Genomic DNA, 26,985 nt, shown 5'->3' on the forward strand with positions numbered 1-26,985 from the left:
GCACATTTAATGAGCAATACTTGTGCCTACTGATGTAGGAACCTGATGACTTCAAAACAGAAATACAGACCAAGTCACCATGAATTGTGTGACTTTACTGAAGGACTAAACAGAAGGCTGCTCGGCCCTCTCGTGGATTATATTAAGTCAATCAGCAATGGAAACCGATATTCCAGCAATGGAGAAAATTTTTTACTCGCATTATTTATGACATTAATAGAGGAACAGGTTTGGGAAGCAATTTTTCATAGAAAATTGGCTAGAAAGGAAGTTGTAATCAGCCTTCGATTGTCCCAGTGCATATTTTTACAGCATCCCATCTATGACCTAAATCTCATTAAAAACACTGCAAGCGGGTTTTACCTACATGTAGTGAGTGCTATATAATGTCACAACACAGACGTTATTCTAAGATATGTCATATTGCTTTAAATTCTTTAAATATTTGAATATATAATTTTCTATAATTTTGAGCAGAAAATGGCAACATTAACTTGTTTGACCAAATTGTTTTATTTATTGGTGCATTGCATCTATATTCTACCTTTCCTTAAAAGTTCCAGGCAGTATACGTTAAGGGTTACCCATCAATTAATGACACCACAACCCTGTAAGACACACTAGGCTGAAAGAGAGCGACTGACTCAACACCACCCAATAAGCTTAGTAACCGAGTGGACATAAACATGGAGGCAGTGATTGCTTGCGGGCTGACAGTGCCCAGCAGTAGCCACAGCCTGCACAGCACAGGTGAGTTGATTACATGTCTGTTCTGTCCCCACTTCCACATCACGGAGAAATGCGAGTTTCACAATCCTTTTATTGACACAGACCTGATTCTTCTGTAGGAAGCACAAGGCTTGGCAGCGACCGTGCAGAGGCCTGTCAAGTTCTGAAGTCTTAATCTCGAACAGAGATAAAAGCACTCGTGTCCCAGTCCCGTTGCCAAGCTTACAGGAAAGAAAGGCCTTTAACTCCCGATCGACCGAGCTGCAACACACGCTGGGTAGTTTTTTGTCTGTCACGAAGCCCAATGGCAGCTCCCCCCACTTTTATCCCCTATGGGGTGTGGCTCTGTGACTCAGCACTCTCTGAGCCTTCCACACCTTTTCCTCTGTTGCGCACGCGTATCTTTACATCGCTGCCTCGGGTCGATCCAGGATTGACTGCCAGCAGCTGGGACTGGGGGCATTGCCAGGGAGGAGGAGGAGAGTCCGGGAGAGGGAGGCCTTGTCAGCTCTTCCTCCTGGCCTGCAGCTGGAACTTGAGGTGGTGCCAGCGAGGAGGGTCCTGGTGAGGGAGGCCCTGCTGGCTCCTCTCCCTCACTCTCCGTGTCACTCTCCTCCATGAAGGCAGGCTTGGGGGTCGGCTCGAGACCCCGAGCCTCTACACTGTCCAAGCAGCAGATGGAGGCAGAGGTGAGGGGGAGGCACGTAATCTCGATGTGCCGTATGGGCCACAGGAAAGTAAAGTCAATGGGACAGAATGGCTGGCTGGCCACAGGAGGCTCGTCATCACGTCTCTTGGCTTGCCTGCCCCCCAGAAGTGTCGGGATTGCTTGCCTCCCCCCCCCCCCGCACCTCTGCCTCCATCTGCTGCTTGGACAATAAATCAACTGACCTGCGCTGCACAGGCTGTGCAACCCCAAAGTGCACTAACCAAGGGACCGGTGGGCTGCAGCTGCTGCCAGATACCATCAGTCCCCACGCGCTTGCTGCCTCTTGTGTGCGAGCCAGGGGGTGGGGCACCCAGCCGGGCTGATCACCCTGAAATCATGTTTCCCCGAAAATAAGCCCTAGTGCTTATTTTGGAACCCCCCAAAAATATAAGACCGAGTTTTATTTTTGGGGAAGCATGGTAATTAATCAATTGATCGATCATTCATCTAAAAAGTGCTTAATTCTCCTATAACTGCCGCTATGAAGGTGTTGTTTATAAAAATACAAATATGTTTTTAATATTATTTTCTAAAAGTTTCTATGCTTGGTGAAAAAGGAAAAGTTAAAATGGCATTAAAAATATTGCATGTGCTCTTTTTATGCAGGAAGTTCACTGTAAAACTTCAAGCATCATCTCACCATTTGCTGTATTCATTCTGAAGTTATCCAGAAATTCCTCCAAGAGTTGTGATTGGTTATGCGGGGGCAAGAACTTTCTTGCCTCCTTGGAAATGATACCATCTTGCAAAGAAGAACATAATGCTGTCTTAGTGCCTTTGAGATTTGTGGTCAATGTTAGATGCACGCTTTTCTCCGAGAACAGCAATTCCATCTGCCTGAGGTCAAGCTCAGATACAGATTCTCCATTTATAATCAAAATTTCATTGCCAACACACAAGCCTGGGAGCAGGAAAAAGCAGAAGACAGACAGGGTAGACACAACAGCAAGAGGGCACAATAAAACATATTATAACAAACTGTTAAAAATGATTTTTTTTTTATCTTTCAACATGAAAGTTTATGGAATGTATTGTGATGAAATACAGAATCCAACAAATGTTTTGCAAAAATTAAGATTTACATAAAGTATCCTGCTTGTTAGAAAAGGAGTTAAAAGCACAATAGGAGAGTAACTTTTCCATTATTTAATAAAACTATCAAGGCAGTGAACCAGCACAAAAAGCTACTGGTCTAAATGTGTTTTTCACCATTGCACCCAAATAAATATGGACAAAATTCTAAAGCCTTCCCTTCCTTTTTAGCTTAGAATTTCATCCAATGAGTACAATAATCAGAAGCTAGTTAAACTGAACAAAATCCCTGGGAACACAGGCAATAAAGGAATGTAAGAAGTGAGTAGATTCAACAGCCATGAAAAACGGCATTTGATCATATCATCCTTGTCATGTAGAATTAATAACAATTTGATGCATAAATAAAGACATGGGTTGATGTGGCAAGAAGAAATTCTCTGAATATTCTTATAGTGCAATTGATTTACTCATAAAAAACCCTAATTAACTCAATGTGTTGTCTAGGATAGGGCTGCAGAAATCAGTGACTTCAGTCAGATGAAGTAGATGATATTTCACTCAACATGTTTTCTCTATTCATATACAATAAATGCACAGCTATCTGCTTGCTGAGGGTATGCTTCTTGGAGAACAAGTCTCTAGCATGGCTACTCAACAAGCATATATAGGAGTGGAATTGGAGTGGGGAGGAGAAGAGGGTTTTTCATATGGGGCTGTCCCCGAAGACTATCTAGCAGCTTTAGCTGGTACAAAATGCAGTGGCATAGGCAGTTATGTGTACTCCAAGATCTGCAGGTTACACCTCTACTCTGAGTTGCATTGGCTGGCAATTTGCTTCTCAGTCAAACTAAGGTGCTGGTTATGACCTTTAAAGCACTACATGGCATGGGGCCAAATTATTTGAGGGACCACCTGTCTCCAATTCCATGGACCCCATGCCATCAGGTCCAGCAGGAAGGACATACTGTAGGTCCCATTAGCCAAGGATCTTCACTTGGAAAGACTCAGGATGAGTGCTTTTTCTGATCATTCCTTCGAGGTGAGATTGGCCCCAATCCAACTGATTTTCTGGAAGTCCCTCAAAACTTGGTTTTGCTATTGGGCTTGGGAACCCCATGAAAGTGTAGAGCCTGTTAAATGGCATTGTGCACGGTGTATAAGTCTAGACTACACTCTCCCTTCCTTTTTATTATTGTAGTTTTTAGCTTCTCTGTGGGGGCTCCCACCCTCTGGAACGAACTACCCCCAGGACTTTGTCAACTTCCCGACCTCCGAACCTTCCGTCGCGAGCTTAAAACACACTTATTCATCTGCGCAGGACTGGATTAGATTTTAAACTTATTGGTTTTAAATGGGTTTTATTTTTTATATTGTTTTTAAATATTCGGCCTTTTAGAATAAGTTTTTTAATTGTTATTTTAATCTGTATTTATGTGTTTTTATTTGCCTGTGAACCGCCCTGAGTCCTTCGGGAGATAGGGCGGTATATAAATACGATTAATAAATAAATAAATAAATAAATAAATAAATAAATAAATAAATAAATAAATAGCTGTCATTAACTGAGTTTAATGGTTGAATTTTGTATTTTTATTTTGTGTACACCACCCAGAGTCACATGTAAGTGAGACAGACTGCCATATAAATTCAATCGATCGAGCAATGTGTTGTCTAGGATAGGGCTGCAGAAATCAGTGACTTCAGTCAGATGAAGTAGATGATATTTCACTCAACATGTTTTCTCTATTCATATACAATAAATGCACAGCTATCTGCTTGCTGAGGGTATGCTTCTTGGAGAACAAGTCTCTAGCATGGCTACTCAACAAGCATATATAGGAGTGGAATTGGAGTGGGGAGGAGAAGAGGGTTTTTCATATGGGGCTGTCCCCGAAGACTATCTAGCAGCTTTAGCTGGTACAAAATGCAGTGGCATAGGCAGTTATGTGTACTCCAAGATCTGCAGGTTACACCTCTACTCTGAGTTGCATTGGCTGGCAATTTGCTTCTCAGTCAAACTAAGGTAAATAAATAAATAAATAGCTGTCATTAACTGAGTTTAATGGTTGAATTTTGTATTTTTATTTTGTGTACACCACCCAGAGTCACATGTAAGTGAGACAGACTGCCATATAAATTCAATCGATCGAGCATGCTGTGCTATGATAATGCTATGCTGTCCATCTGTATAACAAAAAACTTCCCATCAGTGCTAAGAATCTAAGAAAGTTTTGATAGACCAACCCACCACCAGAAAAGAAAGAGATAAAATGATTCCTCCCTCCATTCACCCATCCACCCTTCCTTGAATATTTGTATCCTGCCCATAACTTATATTTTAAGTGGCTTATTTTAGTTTTAGAGCCATGCGTAGGCATTAGAAAATAATGAAAATGAGAGAGAGAGCACAAACCTTCTCTGTAAGCTATCCCATCAGGAAGAACATCACTTATAAAGATATGGGTAAGATGCTGGTGTTCATCAACTTGCACGGTGACTGCAAATCCTGGAATAAAAAAAAAATCAGATTTGCCTTCTTTAAAAGTGTGAGTCATTACCACTATCTTAAAACGAGCTACACAGAGTTAGTATTCAATAGCAATTCCATAGAAAGAATATATTTTTATTTTATTAAAGATGTTGTGCCTCATTAATATTATATACATCTGAAATAACATAGAAGTAAAATACAAGCCATTGGAAAATAATTATTAATAGCAGAATATCTTTATTGGTAGTCTTATAATATCGTATCTTCAATAGAGGGCATGCTATCTTACTTAATCTTCAAAATCAAATCACTCTTATCATAATTTCTTTTGGCTCCATTTATCCAAAGGCCTTGTGTACTCCATTCCATCAAAGTCTTTTCTATGAAAGCTAAATAGTACTCTAACTTCAAAGTCACACTATATCCTTGGCTAACAATATAGGGAACAGAACTACAGGCCTAACTAAGTCAACAAAGCAAGTATTAAAACAGTTTCCTCGTTTAGTTAACTGCTGACTTACCAAAATCAACTACACCCTCTTTCTTAGTAAGATGCGCATGGTAGATGTTCAAAGGAAAGATTTCTATTTCGTCATATATCTGTAGGAGATATAATATCATCTCAAGCTGAACTGGGGATAGATGCACAAGACCAAAATACACTCAACAAATAAGCACAATAATGTCACTGTTAGGATCAGCTCTTCCATTAAGCAGCTGCTTTATAAGGCTGTTTCTGGAAGCTGTTAAAGAGCAGAACATTGCCAACTATCATATCAACTCTGTTGGGATTCTGTATCTCATTTGTTAAACTTTATTTCAGTGACTGTACAGTATTTTGGATTAGAGCATTGAAAAATGCCATTTATATTTACAAATTGTGATAGTTAATTTAAAGGATCATTTAAAATATTAAAACCAACATGATAGAGAATCTAGCCATAATCTATATTTGGACAAGCAGCAAAATTTCACCTCTGTTATTGCCTAGCTTCAGTTCTAATCCTTTAAATAATTTTCTCGCTGGCCTGGTCACACTTTCAGTATGAAGGATGTGCTTCTTAAAAAAAAAAAACCTCAAGTAGGTGATCCTCAGGTGAAGAGGGAGATAGCTTTGTACTCTTTAGCTGCCCACTCTTACGTAGACAAATAAGATCCTTCAGCTCACTTGACATGTGATGATAACAGGTACATGAATAAAGGCAGCTGCCTTATCACTTCTGTTTTTGGCTCCTAATGTAACAGTGCAGCAATAAATTAAGAAGGCACGTTACAAAGCTCGCAGAGATTAGAATCACCAGCCAGTTTAGCAGACTGTAGTGAATATCAGAGGGAATGGTGAGAACTTCTCATCTATAAATAGAGTTGTGCCTCACCCTAACTTAATAAAAAGGTGTAGGGCCTAAAGTTCCAGGCATATTTATTTATTTATTTATTCATTCATATTTTTATACCGCCCTTCTCCGAAGACTCAGGGCGGTGTACAGCCAATAAAACGACAAGAATCCTAACAAATTAAAATACAATATCAAGTTTAAAAAACTGATTCAATAGCTGTATACTTAAAATATTAGCTAAAATTTATCAAAAATAAATTAATAAAACCCTATTAAAACCCACTAAAACCCCCATACTAAAATCAATCAGGCCAGCCCCGCTTGGTGAAAAAAGAAAGTCTTGAGCTCGCGTTTAAAGGTCCGGAGATCAGGGAGGAGACGGAGTCCCACCGGCAGCTCATTCCATAGAGCCAAGGCCCCCACAGAGAACGCCCTTCCCCTGGGGGCCGCCAGTCGACATTGACTAGCCAACGGCACCCTAAGAAGACCCTCCCTGTGGGCGCGCACTGGACGTACCGGACAATGGGAGGTAACTGTCGGCAGCAGGCGGTCCCGTAAATATCCCGGTCCAATGCCATGGAGCGCTTTAAAGGTGATAACCAACACCTTGAAGCGCACCTGGAAGACCACCGGCAACCAATGCAGCCTGCGCAGGAGAGGTGTTACATGGGAGCTACGAGGAGCTCCCTCAATCCCCCGCGCAGCCGCATTCTGCACCAGTTGGAGCCTCCGGGTGCTCCTCAAGGGGAGCCCCATGTAGAGAGCATTGCAGTATGAAAAACTGACCTCCTACTAAAATAGGTGTAGAATTCTTAAATTTTAATGTGACGAAAAAAAAATACAAAATTCCTGGGGAAATAGCCTAGATTTAAGCTATCCAGATTTAGTTTTAATTACATTCAAATTAAAATGCATTTTATTCTGTTCCCCATCACACTTATTTTCTTTCCTTAGCCAATTCAAAAAATATTCAGAACAGCCTTTGCAATGCTAAATAAAGACTATGAAAAAGAATGTGCCTAAAACAACTAATTTTTAGCAACATGTTCTTTTACACCAAGTACAGCTAGGGCTCAGTTTTACATATCCAGACTGATATGTAATCTGGATTGCATATCAGTCTGCTCAGCCAATATGTATTAGTTTTGTTTTTGCTCATTGTCTTCAGACATAGCCCAACACACTGGAATGCCTGCAGCCAACACTGAAAGAATTCTAAGGTTTTTCTCCATCTCAAAGAACAGTTATTTGTGCCTAATTCCATTTTGACTATGAGAGGACTGTTCCATTAAGAAGTGTTTGTACTATTTCATTTCTTGGGATTAGAGATTATACAGTCCCTGGCCAATTATATTCCTTAGGTATCTCTTATTCTAAGGTGGACAGCTCAAAAAATATTGCACCTGTTGTTCTGTCCAGTTACAAAATCCTGCAAACTTTGCCATGTTTTCTGTAAGAATAAAAAAATTATTCTCTCTCAAATAAGGATTCTGATCATGGAACTGCATTCTTGATCCTGTGCATTACCTGGTCTTGAATATATTCATACATTTCAGGGATACAGTGTTCAGTGTTTTCACCAATAAACCTTCTAAGTTGTAAGCCATAATGTCTTGGCTCCATTTGCTTAATCTAAAAGACGAGGGGGAAAAAATCTATCATTTAGGAACTATTTGTACAAATATTTATCACAGCAGATACGGAGGTATATCTTCCTTCAGTCTTGAATGTGTCACTTTCTAAAATAATAATATGCATCTTCATAAATAAATCGTGCAATTTACGTATCAGTGCAATTCTGTTGCTTTTAGTAACCAAGAGTTTCTAATATTTTTTAAATTCCCACTACCATTTCTCATGCTATTTCAAAGAACAGCCCCAAAAAGTCATTATAGGTGACATGCTGGTTAAAGATCAATAATGCCTTAAGTAAGGTACATTATACAATAATTATTATTAAACATTATACAATATAAGTAAGGTACTTTATACATTGTATAAAGATTTTTTTAAGGCAATTTCCTTTCACAAAACTTTTCCACTTGTCTCTGGGACTCTCTTGCCACCTAGTGGTCATCTATGATATCTTACATTTGCCTGTTTTTCCTCAAAATAAAAAGCGCAAAAGATAAAAATTGAGTTTATAAATCCACTCTGCATCTTAATAGCTAGATTATTATCAGAAAAACTATCTCCGGGATACAGGGACAAGGTGAATACTTTTCTCCCAGTTTTTAGGACAAGATGATTCAAATATGTTGCTGTTGGCCAGTTTTACTATCTTATTCATTGCTTATTTTATCTGGATTGCATATTGCTAGGGGTTATTGGTTTTTTTAAGCCAGTAGAGTCAATTGGAGTGGGATGGTGTCATAATAAATGAATTAATGAATGAATGGTTTATTTTCTCTACATTAAAACCAGTTAGTTACTAAATATTGTTTGAAGATACTTAAATTTTAAATTATTCATATTTTGCTTGTTTCATTTTCTACTTAACAGAAATGGGTATAATTACATGATAATATTAAGGTGTAGAACAATGTACCTTGCAAGCCAGGATCAACACATCATTAATTTTGTGATTTGGCTTTAGGGTTAACATTACTCCTTCTCCATCAGGATACCGAACCAATGACTGGGTATCCCAGATATTTTCTTTTGAAGTATTTTCTGGAGCTGAGTAGTAAACATTTAGAAATTCATCTACTTTCTGCTGAGAGAAAAATATATAGTGTTTAGTAAATATTCTTTTAAAGAGTAAAAGGTTTAGCTGTCTAATAAAGTATTAAAAATTCACAGATCATGATATCTTTATTTGTAGTTTATCTATAGATTTGATTTAAAACTATAATTAAAAATGAAACATTTGTAGCAGACTTTCATGTCAGTATTTTTAAATCAGTATTTTAAAATGTTTTCAAATCAATTTTAACTGAAAATGAAGACTTTTACTAAGATGGAATGTTATGAAAAAACAACAACGTAGCTTTCATTTCTATTCCTACCAAATGAGCAAATAACTGAAATTTGACTATTTGACCATGAAGAAATTGCTATTGTTAGTTTGCTTTCAGTTTCTCAGCATTATTTTCATGGGCCTTTGTTTTCAAAATGACATTTACTATTTATTTGTATCTGTGTTCATATATATACATACAGAGACATAAACTTGATTTGATATTAGGTTAAAATTTAATTCAGAACTTTCATCAACAGAGGGCAGTGTAGCTAATAATAATAACAACAGAGTTGGAAGGGACCTTGGAGGCCTTCTAGTCCAACCCCCTGCCCAGGCAGGAAACCCTACATCATCTCAGACAGATGGTTATCCAACATTTTCTTAAAAATTTCCAGTGTTGGAGCATTCACAACTTTTGCAGGCAAGTCGTTCCACTTATTAATTGTTCTAACTGTCAGGAAATTTCTCCTTAGTTCTAAGTTGCTTCTTTCCTTGATCAGTTTCCACCCATTGCTTCTTGTTCTACCCTCAGGTGCTTTGGAGAACAGCCCAACTCCCACTTCTCTGTGGCAGCCCCTGAGATATTGGAACACTGCTATCATGTCTCCCTTAGTCCTTCTTTTCATTAAACTAGACATACCCAGTTCCTGCAATCGTTCTTCATATGTTTTAGCCTCCAGTCCCCTAATCATCTTTGTTGCTCTTCTCTGCACTCTTTCTAGAGTCTCAGCATCTTTTTTACATCGTGGAGACCAAAACTGAATGCAGTATTCCAAGTGTGGCCTTACCAAGGCATTATAAAGTGGCACTAACACTTCACGTGATCTTGATTCTATCCCTCTGTTTATGCAGCCCAGAACTGTGTTGGCTTTTTTAGCAGCTGCTGCACACTGCTGGCTCATATCTAAATGGTTATCCACTAGGACTCCAAGATCCCTCTCACAGGTACTACTATTGAGCAAGGTACCACATATACGGTACCTGTGCATTTTGTTTTTTTGTTTTTTGCCTAAATGTAGAACCTTACTTTTTTCACTGTTGAATTTCATTTTGTTAGATAGCGCCCAATGTTCAAGTCTGTCAAGATCTTTCTGTAATTTGAGCCTATCTTCTGGAGTGTTGGCTATTCCTGCCAGCTTGGTGTCATCTGCAAATTTGATGAGTTCCCCATCTATCCCCTTGTCCAAGTCATTGATGAAGATGTTGAAGAGTACTGGGCCTAAAACAGAGCCTTGGGGTACTCCACCATGTGGATGTAGTTCCGTTGAGGACTACACATTGAGTACGGTTGGTCAGCCAGTTACGAATCCATCTGGTGGTGGTGCTGTCTAACCCACATTTTTCTACTTTATCTGGTAGTAGGTTATGATCTACTTTATCAAATGCTTTACTGAAGTCCAAGTAAATTATATTGACAGCATTCCTGTCGATATAATTTACTTGGACTTCAGTAAAGCATTTGATAAAGTAGATCGTTCAATATCACTCATACAGAATACTATGAAGTCATGGTGCACCCACATGAATCTACATTTCTTTTTATTTCCCTCATATTAAAAAGTTAGAAAAAGTCAGCAAAACCTCATTCATGAATGTCTAGGGAGATTCTCACTCATCCAGGTCATGGTTGTCCCAAAGGTGCTTTTTCAAGAGGCAACTGGACTTTCTTTGCTTTTCCTCGATGACATTTCACTTCTAAACCAAGAAGCTTCTGCAGTTCAGTTCTGAAGAAGCTTCTTGGATAGGAAGCGAAATGTCTTCAAGGAAAAACAAAGAAAGTCCAGTTGTCTCTTGAAAAAACACCTTTGGGACTTATTAATGAATGCAGATTTTCTTATTTTCTTCATTTAAAAAAATCAGCAACCAGTGTCAAAACCTTCCACATTTAGACCAATATCACTATAAGAACACTAGAAAATGTCTCCACTTTATTAAAAGACACAAGGCAAAAGCTACCTATAAAAGCAGATCCCAGCAACTTTTCACCAGGGATCAGCTTCAGATTATATAACTGTAATTTGTGCTTAAACCTCAACCTATTCTTTTTCAGAGCATCAAAGATACTTATGTTCAAAGCATTTTAATTAAGCTTTACTATTTTAATATCCAAAAGATGTATTTATTTTTATATTTGAATCCCATCATTCTTTTAGGAGCAAAAGCCAACAAGCCTTGTTAAAGATCCTCTTCCACAATCTAGGAAGAAATCATTAACAAAGACCACATTTTAAAAGAATGAAAAGGTAGCTTATTTCCACTCAGCTAGAAATCTGAAAAATGAAATGCAGGAAAAGCTCTATTTATAAAAAGAAATTTGTCCTTATTTGCAATGTAGGTATGGAAAAACAAAGGCAGGAGATATTTTAATGGAAAAAACACACAGTAGTGTTTACTCAGTGCACTTACACTGATAACATATGTCTAATAGCTTTATACTTTATAGACATGTTTCAATAAAGGAGGATATTTGTAAGGGTTTAAATGAAGGGTCCTTGGTGGTCTTGCAAACGTTTCATTACCCAAACTAAATAACCTCATCAGTTCTAGTGACTTGACTAGCACAATGAAATGGACAATAAAACATCTGCAAGAGAACAACCAAGCTCAGAGGACCTCCAGAGATATGTTTGTTCCCATATTTAAATTGATTTAATCTTTGCAATAATTAGATATGAACATTAAGTGAAATGCAACAGGTTTGCCTAAGCCTATTTTCCATGCCTAACATTCATAACTCTTTTTTCCTTTTGTTCAATTGTGTCCGATTGTCAGAGACTATCTAGTTTTCTTGGCAAGGTTTTTCAGAAGAGGTTTTAGGGATTTCAGAAAGTGACTGGCCTAAGATCACCCAGTTTGCTTTGTGCCCAAAGTAGAACTAGAACTCACTCCCAGTTTCTAGCCTGAGGCCTTAATCACTACACCAAAGTGACTCTCTTAACATTCATAAAATATCTGCACAAATAGTTTTAGGTTTGCCAAGATTAGAAATACTTTTTTTTTAAAAAATTGTGGTAGAAACAAAATTCCACACAATTTTTAAAAGGAAAAAAGGCTGATTAAGTTCAAGTTCAATTTATATTTTCCAACTTTAAAATGAAGTGGCTAGATTTCTGCTCTCAGTTAGGTCTGCTCTGTAACTAATATCACAATACTTCATTCATTTATTGCCACAGAGTTCTGACAACACATTGAGTTTTCCAGCAATTTATGCCAACTTTGTAATGTGCCCAACATTTTGCTTGAAAAGCAGCTGGTTGCTTCCTAACTTTCCTGTCTTTGTCTCCATTTTTATATGAAACACCTCAGAAAACCTGTGTGCTTCACTAAACCCATCAGGAAATGGCGAGTGGTTTAGCACGCTACAATTAATCATTTCTTTGAGTAAGTGAATGAGGCATTATGAAGCCTGCAGCAGCTCCTCTATATACAGCTATTTAATTCATTTAAGTACTTTTACAGCTGGAATGCCACTGCTTATTCATTTAGTAGACGTAAGACTGGGGCTAATTCAGTGAAGCAAGTGCCACGAATTTGGCTTTACATCAAGGCATTCTCACAATCGATGTATTTTCCTACTGTCCTTAGAAGCAAGACCGTACAACCATGTAACAGCAAAGATATTTTCAATGGAACCATTTTAAATGCACACTTATCCATCTTGCATAAAGTAATGCCATCATATGCCACAGTAGTAGATATTTAGATATAGAGGACTTATATTTAAAATACTTTTACTTACAAGGGAAGATTTTTAAAAAAAAATGCAGGTAGTCCTTGACTTACAACAGTTCATTTAGTGACTGTTACAACAATACTGAAAAAAGTGACTTAAGACCATTTTTCACACTTATGAAAAACGCAGCATCCCCATGGTCATGTGATTTACATTCAGATGCTTGACAACTGGAGTCATATTTACGATGGTTGCAGTGTCCATGGGTCACGTGATCACCTTTTGTTACCTTCCAACAAGCAAAGTCGATGGAGAAGCCAGATTCTGTTAACAATTGTGTTACTAACTTAACAATTGCAGCAATTCACTTAACAAATGTGGCAAGGAAAGTCGTAAAATGGGGCAAAACTCACTTAACCAATTTCTCACTTCGCAACAGAAATTTTGGGCTCAATTGTGGTCGTACGTCAAGGACTATCTGTATATGTAGTATCAACCGGTAATTTTATTTTTTTAATTTAGTTTAAAGCACTGGATACAGAGGTGTGTGAAGGGTATTTCTAGTGTTGGGAAGGGGAGGGTCTGTAAGGGATTCAAGCTTAGAATAAAATGGTAGACCAGAACACCAACTTATTATATCAGTAAATGATACTATCAAGTAACTAGGCACACTCTTAAAAAGGGCCTCGTTTAATTGTTTATGTTGAAATTGATACTTTTAAAGCCCCAAATTTCTTACAAGAATCTTGAGATTTTGCACGAGAATCTAGGAAATCATAGAAGAAAAAGTTGGCAACTACTAATTTATGATATCATCGAAGCATTTACTTATTAAGATTTCCAGCAACAATATTTGCTTTAAGCTCAAATGTCAGTTGAGCTCCTTCCCTTTTCCCAAAGCTATCCATCTGTCCTCTTACGGGGAAGACAGCATTTCCCAAGGCTTCGATACCCTAAAAACAGTGAGCCGAAGTGCTCTGAACCAGCACTTCTTTTGAATTGTAACAGAAAATGAGATCAGTAGGAGGAGTAAGTATCCACTTTAAATTTAAATGCTTTGAGCACAGTGAAGTGGCTCCTAACCAGAAGTTACAGTTGTTCGAGGGAGCTTTGGCGTCATCCACTATCATCCAAACCTTAGGAGTTGGCCAAGAAAATAAATCCACAGAATATATTAGCTTCTCTATTCCTGGTTCACAAATCCAAGAGCTTGATATAAGGATCTCTAGGCAGTTATGGCTTTAAAGAAAATGAACAAGGCATGCTTCATGTTTGTGGTCTGTGAAAGTTACACACTGTAATTATATTAGGAAAGGATAGGATTATATTATATCTGAACAAAAGAATGCAACCTACAACTATTGTCTAGTAGTTTGGGACAGATGACTGATTAATTGTATTAAACAAATCACATCTTTTACTGATTAAATATTGCTGACCGGTATTCACTCTATGGGGATTTTTAAAAAAAAGTAAATACTCCTATCCCAGCATAGGAATATTATTTCTGTAAAAGAAAAACACAGAACATAGAATAACGGAGTTTGAAGGGACCTTTGGAGATCTTGTACTCCAATGCCTACGCAGGGAGGAAGCCCTGTACCATTTCAGACAAGTGGCTATCCATAATATTTGAGCAATGTTAATGGTGCCAATTAATGCGACAATACTGTGAAGTGGCAGGAAATGCAATAATTTATTTAACAGCCCACTACAGAAGCTTGTATAAAAAAGATAAAGTATTTTCCGCCCCCCCCCGCCCCCGATTACAACTCAAATCAAGTAAGGACACGCACCCAACCTGCCCTTTTGTCATATATTTATAACATCTGCAAACACATTAAGCAGGTGGAAGTTAAATTAAATTTGTTGCATTTTATTATATTACCTCAGCAGAATTACTGCAATTCTGAGGTAGCTGTGTTCCAGGAATTCCATGTCCTCCAGTTGAGTCAAAAATCTAATTAAAGAAAACATATATTAACATAATGAAACCTTTCACAGCATCGCTGTTTCACTTGCATAAAAGGCAAAAAAAAAAAAACCCTGAATAAAGTAAATATACACATTGGTTCACCCCAAAGTATCTACCTGTTACTAGCAATGGGTACAGGCTGTTTCATGAAGACGCGGTTCTAGAACTGCATCTGCCCTTGATGTAGCATCCTATGTGCTTAACTGAGGGGTGGGATTGGGTGTTTAAAGTCCCTTGCATAACACTCCTCCTGAACTCGGTTTCAAACCATTATGCTTCCTTTATCAAAAAATATTGTCAGAAGGGACTACGAGGGCATGGACAATCGAAGCAATGCTAGAAGCCAGATTCTCCTATTTAATAGGGTAATCACATAATGAAGCGGAACTTTTTTTAAACTGACCCATATCATAGTCAGATTTCTCACACAAACACGTGTACACACACACCCACACACACCTGGATGAGATGCCTAGAAATACATGGATCTTCCCTGCAACTCTTCCCTTGCATGGATGAGGAAAAGATGAATTTAAAAATATAGGTAGTCCTCATTTAGCAACCACAATTGGGACTGGCAACTTGGTCACGAAGTGAAGTGATCACTAAGTGAAATTGCAACTGTATTTACAATCTTACTTCAGAGTTTCTTTGCTTTATAGGTATGTGAAGGTTATAGGTGCCGGAATTAGTGAGAGTTATCTTTTCATCACCATAATTGCCAATGGTCACTGTCCAAGGAAGTCACTAAGCAAGGCCTATTTGTACGTTATGAAGACCAAGACTTAAACGTATGTCATATCTTTGTTTCATTAAAAATAAGGATGTTAAAGATAATGTGAATAACAGTACTCCAAATAGTCTTAAAACAGTGAAAAAATATCTATTTCTGTGAAATGAGAAAATAAGTTTGTTTTTCTGTTTTAATCTAGTAAATGACAACCAAGGATAAGCCCATGCTTGATTGCCATTAAAGTACTAACTCAGTAACTGAAAACTTTTTGCTACCATAGAGTTACAAGATTCTGAAAGACTTAAGCTTAATTGATTATGCTAACGCCCGAACAAGTTATTCTTTAATATTTAACTTCAATGTTTTTACTGTGAAGTCTTTAATGCTCTCTGAGCTTGGTTATTTGCTAGCAAATGTTTTATTAGCTGATTTTTGTTCCCCGTTTATATACAATAGCTTCCCCTGACTGATATGTTGATAAGGGTTTTCTCCTTGATAGGCCAGAATTTTTTACTTTCATAAACTGATAAACTAAAGGCAGTTTGAAGATCCATTTGTTTGTTTCCTTGACTCACGAGTCTTTTCCAGCACCCAAGTTCAAAAGTGTCATTATTCTTCCTATCCTGTTCTTGAAAGTCCACTTCAAGAAGACACAGCTCCATTTTCAAGAGAATTCAATGGTGGGTGGGCTGCTTTTTTTTTTTTTTTTGCATGACTAACATTTAGTGGCACACATGTAAGATTTCCAGGCTGTAACCACATTTGAAAATAGCTAAACTCAAAATTCTGTATTCACTTCATCATTCTGCCTTCTCTGATTTTGGGAATTTGAAAGAGCGGAAGCCTACTGTTGGTACTAACCAAGATTTGCCGTAATTCTGGTAAACACTGAGGACTAAGTTCATATGAAGTATATTTCTACTGAATTATTATTCCACTAAAAATGTGATCTACTGATAGACTGCTGCAGTTACTTTTCTCATGTTCTTCAAGAACCAATTTTTTGATAAGGAACATGTGAGAGGCAACCAAAAATGATAGAGTTGTTATTTCCTGATAAACTTCTGACAGCTCTTTATTATCTTGCTAAACATCTTAAGATATGGAACTAGGCTTATGGCTTCTAAATGATTCATGTACTTGTGACTTTTTAAAGAAACATCATGCAAGACAGCCACATCTCAGTATCTTTGGCTACTCTTATCCTTTTCAGTTATGTTATTATATGTTATATGTTATGTTATGTTATTCAGTTATGTTATGTTATGTTCAGTTATTTTCAGTACCTTGATGAACGTATCTTTTCTTTTATGTACACTGAGAGCATATGCACCAAGACAAATTCCTTGTGTGTCCAATCACACTTGGCCAATAAAATTCTATTCTATTCTATTCTATTTCAGTTATGCAATTGGTTACTATAATATGTCCACTATCTATGATTACTACAATATGTAGTAACGTATTGTTACTACAATATGTTTCTATCTTGAATGAGAATGAACTAATCAATTTTGATGTGCTTGATTCACCAAGAAGTTTACAATTATGGTATTTTTCCCCAGTTGGGTTTTGTCATGACATGATATATGTCACTACACTTATTTATATTTGCTACATTTTCCCTATATTCTTCACTTTTAAATTGCCTATGAAATCAGCTAATATAATAAATATTATTAGCCACTTTGTACCCTGTACCCTATATACAATTTCCTCTGATAGCAATTTCCCTTAGAAATATCACCTACAATACTCTGGGCTAGTCAATGGGATGAGCTGCTATCCCCAGGGACTGGCAACTTTCTCTATTTGCTTTAAGCAATCCAATGCAAATGCTACTAAAAAAAGGGAAGAAACCCCAAGAACAGACCTAGCAAGTCACTCCTATCTTTCTCATTTGCAATATTGGTTCTGGCTTGGTCAAAAGATCATACTTTATAAAACTGGCTTTGCATAATATGCAATTGTAAATCTATTGATTTTCTGCATGGTTCTATTTGCAAAATTTAATACACCATAAAATTTAAGTTATGTAGCCTTTATGTCACTGGCAAAGCATCAACAGGCATTGGAGTGGTTGTTGAAACTTCTAAATGTCCATTGATATGGATTGAGTGAGAACTACCTGGGTTATAGAAGGCCTCTTCTCCTTTGCCTTTCTCGCAAGGGTATCCAGTCCCTTCAGGGAGGAGAACAAACCCTTCTTGCTCCACAATCTCTGTGACAAAGACCACGTTCTTTTTCTGAGAGCTGCCTCGTCCCTGGAGCAGATCTAATTTGGGGGAATAGGGGAGAACAGGAATGGCAAGGAAAAGAAGGGAAAGTCAGATGCAAGCATTGAACCGTATAGCTCTTGTTATCTCTTCTTAGAAAACAAGACAGTAATCAAGATCAGTCACATGAAGGAGACAAAGGTTATGATCCAAAATGACTTATCTTCACTGTTGTGATGGCTTCTACAACACTTCCTCTTACTGGAGCAGATAAGGAGAAGACAGAATGCAAGTTCTTGGGAGGTGGCAATTCTGCTATCTCTTAGAATAAATACAATAACTGAAGCTCCCAGAAGCCCTTCTCTCAGTATGGGAGAAAATTTTATCAGTATGATAGTTATATATCTTTACCCCAGGCCAACCAATTGAAGTTCTCTGCTTTATCCCACTCTGGTGGGAGGCGGGACGATTGCATAGCCAAAAAACAGACTCCGATTCAACCCTGAAAAGACACAGCTCTGACCTGCCCACCCCACCAACCCGAGATTCTAGTTCTACGGATTTTTGACCCATAACTGTAGGTGAGGTTTGCACTTCCCCACTCAGAGCACCTGGAGGAAACTGTTTATCTGGACCCATTCCAGTCCGGTTTCAGACCCGGGTACAGCACCAAGACAGCTTTGGTCACGTTGGTGGATGACCTCTGGAGGGCTCGGGACAGGGGATGTTCCTCTGTCCTGGTCCTGTTAGATCTCTTGGCGGCTTTTGATACCATCGACCATGGTATCCTGCTGCGGCGGTTGGAGGGATTGGGAGTGGGAGGCACCGTGTATCGGTGGTTCTACTCCTATCTCTCTGACCGTTTGCAGACGGTGTTGGCAGGGGGGCAGAGGTCGACCCCGAGGCGCCTAACTTGTGGGGTGCCGCAGGGGTCTGTTCTCTCACCTCTCCTGTTCAACATCTATATGAAGCCGCTGGGCGAGGTTATCCGTGGTTTCGGGGTGGATTATCATCTGTATGCTGATGATACGCAGCTGTACATTTCCACCCCAAACCACCCCAAAGAAGCCGTCGAGGTGATGGGCCGGTGTCTTGAGGCCATGCGGGTCTGGATGGGGAGGAACAGGCTCCAGCTCAACCCTTCCAAGACTGAGTGGCTGTGGGTTCTGGCGTCCCGGTACAGTCAGCTTACGCCATCGCTGACTGTGGGAGGGGGGAAATACTGACCACCAGGGGAAGGGTGTGCAACTTAGGCGTTCTCCTGGATGATCGGCTGTCCTTAGAAGAACACTTGACGGCCATCGCCAGGGGAGCATTTTATCAGGTTCACCTGATTCGCCAGTTGCGCCCCTTCCTTGATCGGGACTCCTTACGCACGGTCACTCATGCCCTCGTCACTTCCCGCCTGGACTATTGCAATGCTCTCTACATGGGGTTCCCCTTGAAGAGCACCAGGAGGCTCCAGCTAGTCCAGAATGCGGCCGCGCGGGTGATAGAGGGGGCACCGCGTTGCTCCCATATAGCACCCATCCTGCGCGGCCTGCACTGGCTGCCGGTAGCCTTCCGGGTGCAATTCATGGTGCTGGTTACCACCTTTAAAGCGCTCCATGGCTTAGGACCGGGGTATTTGCGAGACCGCCTTCTGCCACCGATTGCCTCCCAACGACCTGTGCGCTCCCACAGAGCGGGCCTCCTCAGGGTGCCGTCGACCAAACAATGTAGGTTGGTGGCCCCCAGGGGGAGGGCCTTCTCTGTGGCGGCACCAGCCCTATGGAACGAGCTACCTCCGGGGTTACACCAACTCCCCGATCTCCGGGCCTTCAAAAGTGAACTGAAGAGTTTATTATTTCACCGAGCGGGACTAGCCTAAGAACGTATTTTAGCGAAATTTTAATGGGTTTTAATCGGTCTTTGACCGTTTTAGTGATTCAGCCACTAAATATTTGCTTTTAATTGTTTTTAAATAGTGTTTATTTATTATATTTATATTATAGTGGTATGTGTATTTTAATATTGGCTTTACACCACCCTTCGGGAGATGGTGCGGTATAGAAATGTAATTATAAATAAATAAATCACGGCCATATAGGGTTGGCATGGGCCCCAGTCCCCTTTCTGAAATAATGCCACCAAACGTGACTGAAAAGATATCCTCTATTACTCTCCTTCCAGCTTACCAGGGCATGAAATGATGAGACTGAGAAGAGGCCAAGTCTTCCAAGGGCCATTTTTGAAGGACGACTGGCAGCAGCCAAAAGACTCTTCGGATTTGGAAGTTCTCCGCCTTGCAGACTGGCTAAGTAACAGCGCATTTTGAAAAGGTCCATGTTAAATTTTTCCAGATTCTGCTCCCACTGCTGAATCTGTTTAGGAACACAAATGAAGTATTAAGAGGACAAATTGTGGAAAGGAGATGACTCTGCAACTCTGGTTATTTACATCTGGAACAACATAAAAGTTGATTAGTTTATCCTTTTCAAAACACATTCAATCAAATTGTGTTCCAAATGTCCATAAAAATTGATAGTATCAAAAACAAAAAACCTGGAACCCCTATAACATATACAGGGGAAAAAACAAAGAAAACAAAGAAAAACAAAGAAAAAACAAGAAAAAAAAACAAAAACAAAAGAAATTAATAGAAGAAAAGAAAATTAATAGAAGAATAGAAGAAAAGAGACTGGAACTAGAGTTACAGAAAGAACCAAACAAGATGATTTTAAAAAATCAAATAGAACTAATAAAACATACAACTATCATTGATGGGAAGAGTAACCACTATAAAAATGAATATTTTGCCAAGACTTATTTCAAACAATACCAATAAAACTGGAAAAATATTTTGAAAAATTAAATAAAACAATATTAAAATATATCTGGCAAGGGAAAAAAGCAAGGATAAGGTTGAAAATGTTGCAAGATTCTAAAAATAGAGGTGGTTTTGGGCTACCAGTTTGGGAATTGTTATTATCAGGTTTCGATACTTACTTGGGTGAAAGAATGAATTGGTTTGAGGAACAAAGTATTATTGACATTGAAGGGACATGATCTTGAATTAGGTTGGCATGCCCTCTTATGGTATAGGAAAAACAAAATACAAAGCTATTTCTAAAAACACTATGTTAGGAATGCACTGTTATCAGTTTGGGAGAAAATTAAAGAACAACACTATTTGAAAATACTGGTCTGGCTTTCAACAATGGAGGCACTGATTTATCCAAATGTTATTGATGCAGAGAACGTTACCAGATATAAAGATATTTTAAATGAAAAAGGGGAACTTAAAACTAAACAGGAATTGAGTGATCAAGGGATTAAGGTAACATGGTGGTCATATGTACAGATACAATCTAGATAAGAGAAGGATGTTAAAATGTATGGTTTAAATAAAGAATTAATAGAATTAGATCAGATATTAACAGGAATAGATGAAAAATTAATAAAGAAAATATATAGCTATTTGTTAAGTATTAAGATGGAAGAAGAATAAGTAAAAAAGACGATGACAGTATGGGCTAAAAAATTTGGCCATTCGATTGAGTTAGATCAATGGCAGAAATTATGGGATAGAAATTATAAATTAACAATGTCTACCGCATACAAAGAAAATCTTTATAAAATGTTTTATAGATGGCATTTTCCACCCGCAAGGGTAGCAAAGATGTTTAAGGATAATTCTGCAAAATGTTGGAAATGTCACCAGATACCTCATTCGTACTATCTATATGTGGTGGACATATCAAAAAGCAAAATACTGGACAAAAATACATACATGGCTGGAAAAAATGCTAAAACAACATATAGACTTGAAACCAGAAACATTTTTTTTGGCATTTTACCAGACGAGTATAATAAAGGGAATATGTATCTGATTTTACATGTATTAGCAGCAGTGAGAATAGTATTTGCACAACAATGGAAAAGTGAAAACATCCCAACAGATGAAGACGTGATTAGAAAAATATTAGAATGTGAAGAAATGGACAAGCTAACACTTACAATTAAGGAAAAGAAAGAATCTGAATATTTTTTGACTTGGGGCTTATTTTATTAATGGCTAGTTGACAAAAACAGGAGCTAGAGACAGGGAAATATATGAAAGGATCAGTGATATAAGGAAGATATGTTAAATTGGTTAAGCAAACAGTATGAGTATTACTATTAGTATAATTGATATTAATGCAAGGAGTATTGTTGTAAACACTTTATTATTTCCACTTGTACTCAGAAAACACACTGTTCAATTGAAATTGGAATTTTTATATGTTATAAAATAAAATAAAAACTTATTACAAAAAAACAACAATCCTGGAACCACAAGAAGAAAATATATAGAAATGTATCCGCCCTACAGCTCCTCCAGTTTGTCTTCTCCAGTTTCTGCCTTTAAAGGGTGGGTTCAAGATAATTTTAAAAATTACTTTTGGGAGGGGAGGATGAGGAGGAAGTAATGCCTCTATTACCTTTTTGATATGGAGGTGGCAACTAGCTATTTTTAATACTACACTGAAGAATATTTACTATTCCCAGCTAAAAGGCCACCTTAACCTGCTAATCTTTTAAAACTCAGAAAATATAAAGCTATAACTTGATAGATTTCTTAAATCAGAGTTCAAATTTGAGATTAGTTCCTTATTTAGATTTCCACTAGTTAAGAGAGTTTGGGGAAACACAAATTTTCTCTCCATTCCTGGTCCTTCTGTTTTTCTTGAAATTTTTCCTGCCAGTGCCTTCTTATATACTTTGATGGCATTCATGAGCTCTGTTCAACTAAATATGTAGATAACCTTCAATTTGGTAGAAAACTGGTCCATAATTGCACCATAATTGCCTGTTCTTTCACACATTCAGTTGTCAGAGAGTGTGGATGAGTTATGATCACACAAACTAAAATGTAAGACGACCTCTCCGTAATCCTTAGGGCCCTAATATAATGGGAGGTTAGACTTCCTTGTATACAGCCAAATGCAACTTTAGCTCTCTTTCAGATCTCCAGCTTAACATGCAATGGTCAGTGAGCAAAGTAGTAGCTCATCTGAACATATTAAAAGGCTGTAGTCCATAAGGTTCTTCATTTTCATCTTTCTAATTTATTTTTGCTGTCTTTATCTCTCCTGGTACTGAGATGTGAGTCACACAAAATGTAAGTCACACAAAAACAGTCACACACAAAACAAGATCCTACAATATAGGAAAAGTTAAAGCTAAGAAAAATCCTAGAGATTTTTGTTTCCAATAAGTAATTGTGCCCCAACTTTAACAGATTAACAGAGTTGGAAGGGACCTTGTAGGTTATCTAGTTCAGCTGTCACCAATTGGTGGTCCGTGGACCACTGGTGGCATATGAGAAAAGTTTGGTGGTCCACAAAAAAATTATTTGCATTTTTTATATCGCACTAAATCAGGGGTCCTCAAACTACGGCCCCTGGGCTGGATGCGTGCAGTCTCCCCCTTCGGGATCTTATGTGGGTCAGAAGGGGGCAGAAATTCTGACTTAGGGTTTGCTTCAGCCTTCTGGTATGGGGCTTTGGGCAAAGGCTGGAGGGAAGTGCCACTGGTGGCAAAGAGCCAGAGGGCCTTGTTCCAGTGGGACTGTATCATGGACTGGAAGTGGCTGACCATCTCATCCCACTAAGCTTCCAGACACATGTACCTGGCCTTGCTCTCCCACAGGTCTTCCCTCTGCTTGGAAAACCTGTGCTCGTTTTCCTCAGTAAGGTGCTTCTACTGAGCCTCCTTCTCTGTCAGATCCAATATGAACTGAGCTGTTTTGCAGACTCTTTCTCATGGTGGCTCCTTAGCTCCAACAACTGCTTCCTGTTGGGGCCCTAAGGAGCCTGGGCGGGCAGAGAGAGGAGTGGATGGGAGGGATGAGTAGAGGCTGGCGAGATACCCCTTGACATGAGTGACAGCGAGTTGGCCATGCCCACCCAGTCACATGACCACCTAGCCATGACCATCCAGCTGATCATTAGGCAGATCATATTAATATAATATAATATAATATAATATTTTTATTTATAGACCACTCTTCTCCCAAAGGACTCAGGGCGGTGTACAGCCACAAATAAAATACAGAAAGATAACAACAATACAAAACTAAAAACATCCCTTAAAAAACCTATTTAATTTGGCTACTTATAGATAAAAATATTCCCTCTAAAATTTACTAAAAAATTTAAAAACCCATAAATAATAATATAAAATGTAAGCGAGTCCAGCAAGACGAAATAAATAGGTTTTAAGTTCGCGGCGGAAGGTCCTAAGGTCAGGTATTTGTCTGAGTCCAGGGTATTAGTGGTCCATGGGATTTAAAATTATAAATTTAGTGGTTCCTGATGTCCAAAAGGTTGGTGACCCCTGATCTAGTTCAACCCCCACCCAAGCAATCATGTTTGTAACAATTTTAATAATGTTTACAATTACAAAAGTAAAAAATACATATAAACAAAGAAAAATGTAACAAAGTAAAAATTTGAGAATAATTTTAAAAAGAACAAAATATATTAAACAAACAATATATATAAATACACGACTTCCCCCTTCATCGTGACAGATACAAACAATTTCAGCAAATTATAATCTTCTCTAATACAGGTAGTTCTTGACTTATAACCACAATTGGGACTGGGATTGCTGTTGCGGTCGTAAGGCAAAACATCATAGAATGCTACACTGCGGGGTGGCAAGCAATCCAGGAACTGCATCTGGGGTTCTTTGCCATACTCCGGGAATGCCTCACCCACCCAACCTGCCCAATGAAACATCTGTTTGCCCAGTTGCCTTCCCTCCAAGTTCCCTGCACCAATTTTTTGTGCCCAGCTGCCATGACTAGAGCAGAAGTGCCTTGCTGTCTCTGCTATCTCCTTTTCAGACCAGTGGCCACTCATCCCAAAACCATAATGTCAAACCACAACAACCTCTAGCAAGCATTTGTTCATCCAGCTGCCTTCTTTCCCAGTTCCCAGTTCCCTGTACCAAACCTTCTCCTTTTGTGCAGAGGGAGAAGCACCTCATTGCCTTTGCCGTCTCCTTTTCGAACCCAGCTTCTCCAGTGAATTTTTCCTACATATGGTTCCTTGAGCCTTTGGAATGCTGTCCTGCCTTTGTAAAATTGCCCTGACTTTCCAAAGGCTTTCTGAAGATAGTGCAGCCTTTAGAAAGCCATGCTCTCTTCGGAAAGAAAGCACAGCTGTATAAAGACAGCACAGCTTTATAAAGACAACACAATTTTCTGAAGACTGCACGTTCTTCAGAAGCCTTTGTAAAGCTGTCTTCTGAAAACTGTGCTGTTTAAGTATCGCTGGACTTCAGCATGAAACTATTGGTAGAAGAAGCAATTATTAAGAGTCCTTTAAAATTGCCTTCTGTTTTAGATTTTTTCCCCCTTATTTAAAACTGAATTCCTTTTTGAAATGATCTTCATTTGAGGATCATGCAGGAAAGATTTTGATCATAACATTGTGATCTACCCATTCACTAACATTCAAATCATAAAATTATGCAGCACAAACATTCCATATAACCTCACAATTATATATACAACTAAGTCCAAGAGAGAAAATAATAGGTTCTAGAATGTTGCAAATACTGCTTAACCAAGCCAATGAATGTTTATAGGAAATATATCTGATAACAAGCAGAATTGGGATTTTAAAGAACCTATAAAGTGTCTTCAACTGGAAAATATCTTGTGTAACTGCTTTGAAAAAACATTTTTTTCTTTCGTGAACTTCACATTAAAAATAGACTCGCGTGTGGGGTAAAGAAATCACAGGCAGTATTCAGTGCCCACAAGACCATTAACATCAACATCAACATCAATTAACATTTAGCATTTATTATGGGGGAATTGGGAAATATTTATTATGTTAACCCACACCTATATGAAAAAAAGCAATAAAAATGCTGACTGTTATTGCTCTGGAGTCACCTCCATCATATCCCATACAGCCTTCAGCTTCTCCGCCAAAATTGAAGTTACTTTCTCTGCTATGGATACTGATTCAGAAATAAGACTTGCTGTGTTCAGTGAGGTTTACTCCCTAGTGTGCAAATTTTCAGGCTGCAGTCCCAGACCTTATTGCAATATTTTCTTACATCCAAACCTAATGTGAAATAATGAGAGTGTATATTCTAGATCACCAAAATTATAAAAACACCAGGAATGTTCTTGCCAATATGCTAGTAGCTCTTTTAAAGCCTCCTTTGACTAGTAGACATGAAAGCAGCAGCAGAAGGCAAGCAAGGAAAGGCTGGAACACCTCATTGGATTTCAGAAATAAGGTAGGTAAACTGAAGGGCAGCAAATTTGGTGCAATGGTTAAAGATGTTGTTGTTGTTAGTTGCCAAGTTGTGTCCGACCTATCGTAATCCCATGGATCCTCCAGACCTTCCTGTGCTCTACCATCCTCTGGAGTCCATTTAAGCTCACGCCAACTGCTTCGGTGACTCCATCCAGCCCCCTTGTTCTCTGTCGTCCCCTTCTTCTTTTACCCTCAGTCTTTCCCAGAATTAGGCTTTTCTCCAGTGAGTCCTCATTAGGTGGCCAAAGTATTTGAGTGGTTAAAGTTACTAGGCTGGAAACCAGAAGACTGAATTCTAATCCTGTGCCAGGCACTAATCCAGATGGGCAACCTTTGGCCAGTCATTCTCCCTCTCAGCCCTAGACAAGGGCAAACCATTTCTGAGAATGCTGCCAAGAAAACCGTAATGATGTGACAAAGCAGTCTCAGAGTCAAGGTTGATTTTAAGGTCCACGGGCACAACCACAGGAACATGCACGAGAAGATCCTTATATAGAAGCATCTGGATTCAGGCAGTTTAAGCAGAACTTCCTTCTGAAAGTCAAGAAAAATCTGCCCCAATGACTTGAGACTCAGAGAACAGTTCAGTTTCTCATCACATCTGACAAATGCGCAGTGAAATTAAAAAAATCTTTTATGTGCTTAATTAAGTGCCATTATAAATATGAAAAAAGATAGTTATTATGTTCTTGACTTGAAAGTAGTGCTGTGCTCTCCATCTAAGCATCATATGTCAAAGGCAATCTTATGGCACAATATCATTATATATGGCAAAAAGCAAGGACTTCGATTCACACTTGGGAACAGAGCTTCTGAATA

The 26,985-nt window shown here is 38.6% G+C and overlaps 1 protein-coding gene across 7 annotated transcripts in view; it reads right to left on the bottom strand.

Annotated features, from left to right (window-relative positions):
* Positions 1 to 26,985, bottom strand: part of TIAM2 (TIAM Rac1 associated GEF 2) — a 238,716-nt gene that overhangs the window by 49,800 nt on the left and 161,931 nt on the right. For 5 of the 7 annotated variants that reach the window (XM_058168960.1, XM_058168944.1, XM_058168953.1 and 2 more), the window contains exons 7-14: positions 20,038 to 20,223; positions 17,773 to 17,919; positions 14,825 to 14,896; positions 8,850 to 9,017; positions 7,829 to 7,933; positions 5,486 to 5,564; positions 4,887 to 4,979; positions 2,079 to 2,339 (exon numbers count right to left, since the gene is read on the bottom strand). In XM_058168960.1, the coding sequence (XP_058024943.1) occupies positions 2,079 to 2,339; positions 4,887 to 4,979; positions 5,486 to 5,564; positions 7,829 to 7,933; positions 8,850 to 9,017; positions 14,825 to 14,896; positions 17,773 to 17,919; positions 20,038 to 20,223 (1,111 nt within the window). The remainder of the gene's footprint in view (positions 1 to 2,078; positions 2,340 to 4,886; positions 4,980 to 5,485; positions 5,565 to 7,828; positions 7,934 to 8,849; positions 9,018 to 14,824; positions 14,897 to 17,772; positions 17,920 to 20,037; positions 20,224 to 26,985) is intronic. The other 2 variants (XM_058168975.1, XM_058168985.1) reach the window with 2 other exon arrangements.

Source organism: Ahaetulla prasina, chromosome 1 (assembly GCF_028640845.1).
Source record: "Ahaetulla prasina isolate Xishuangbanna chromosome 1, ASM2864084v1, whole genome shotgun sequence".
In the NCBI taxonomy this organism is placed as follows: Eukaryota; Metazoa; Chordata; class Lepidosauria; order Squamata; family Colubridae; genus Ahaetulla; species Ahaetulla prasina.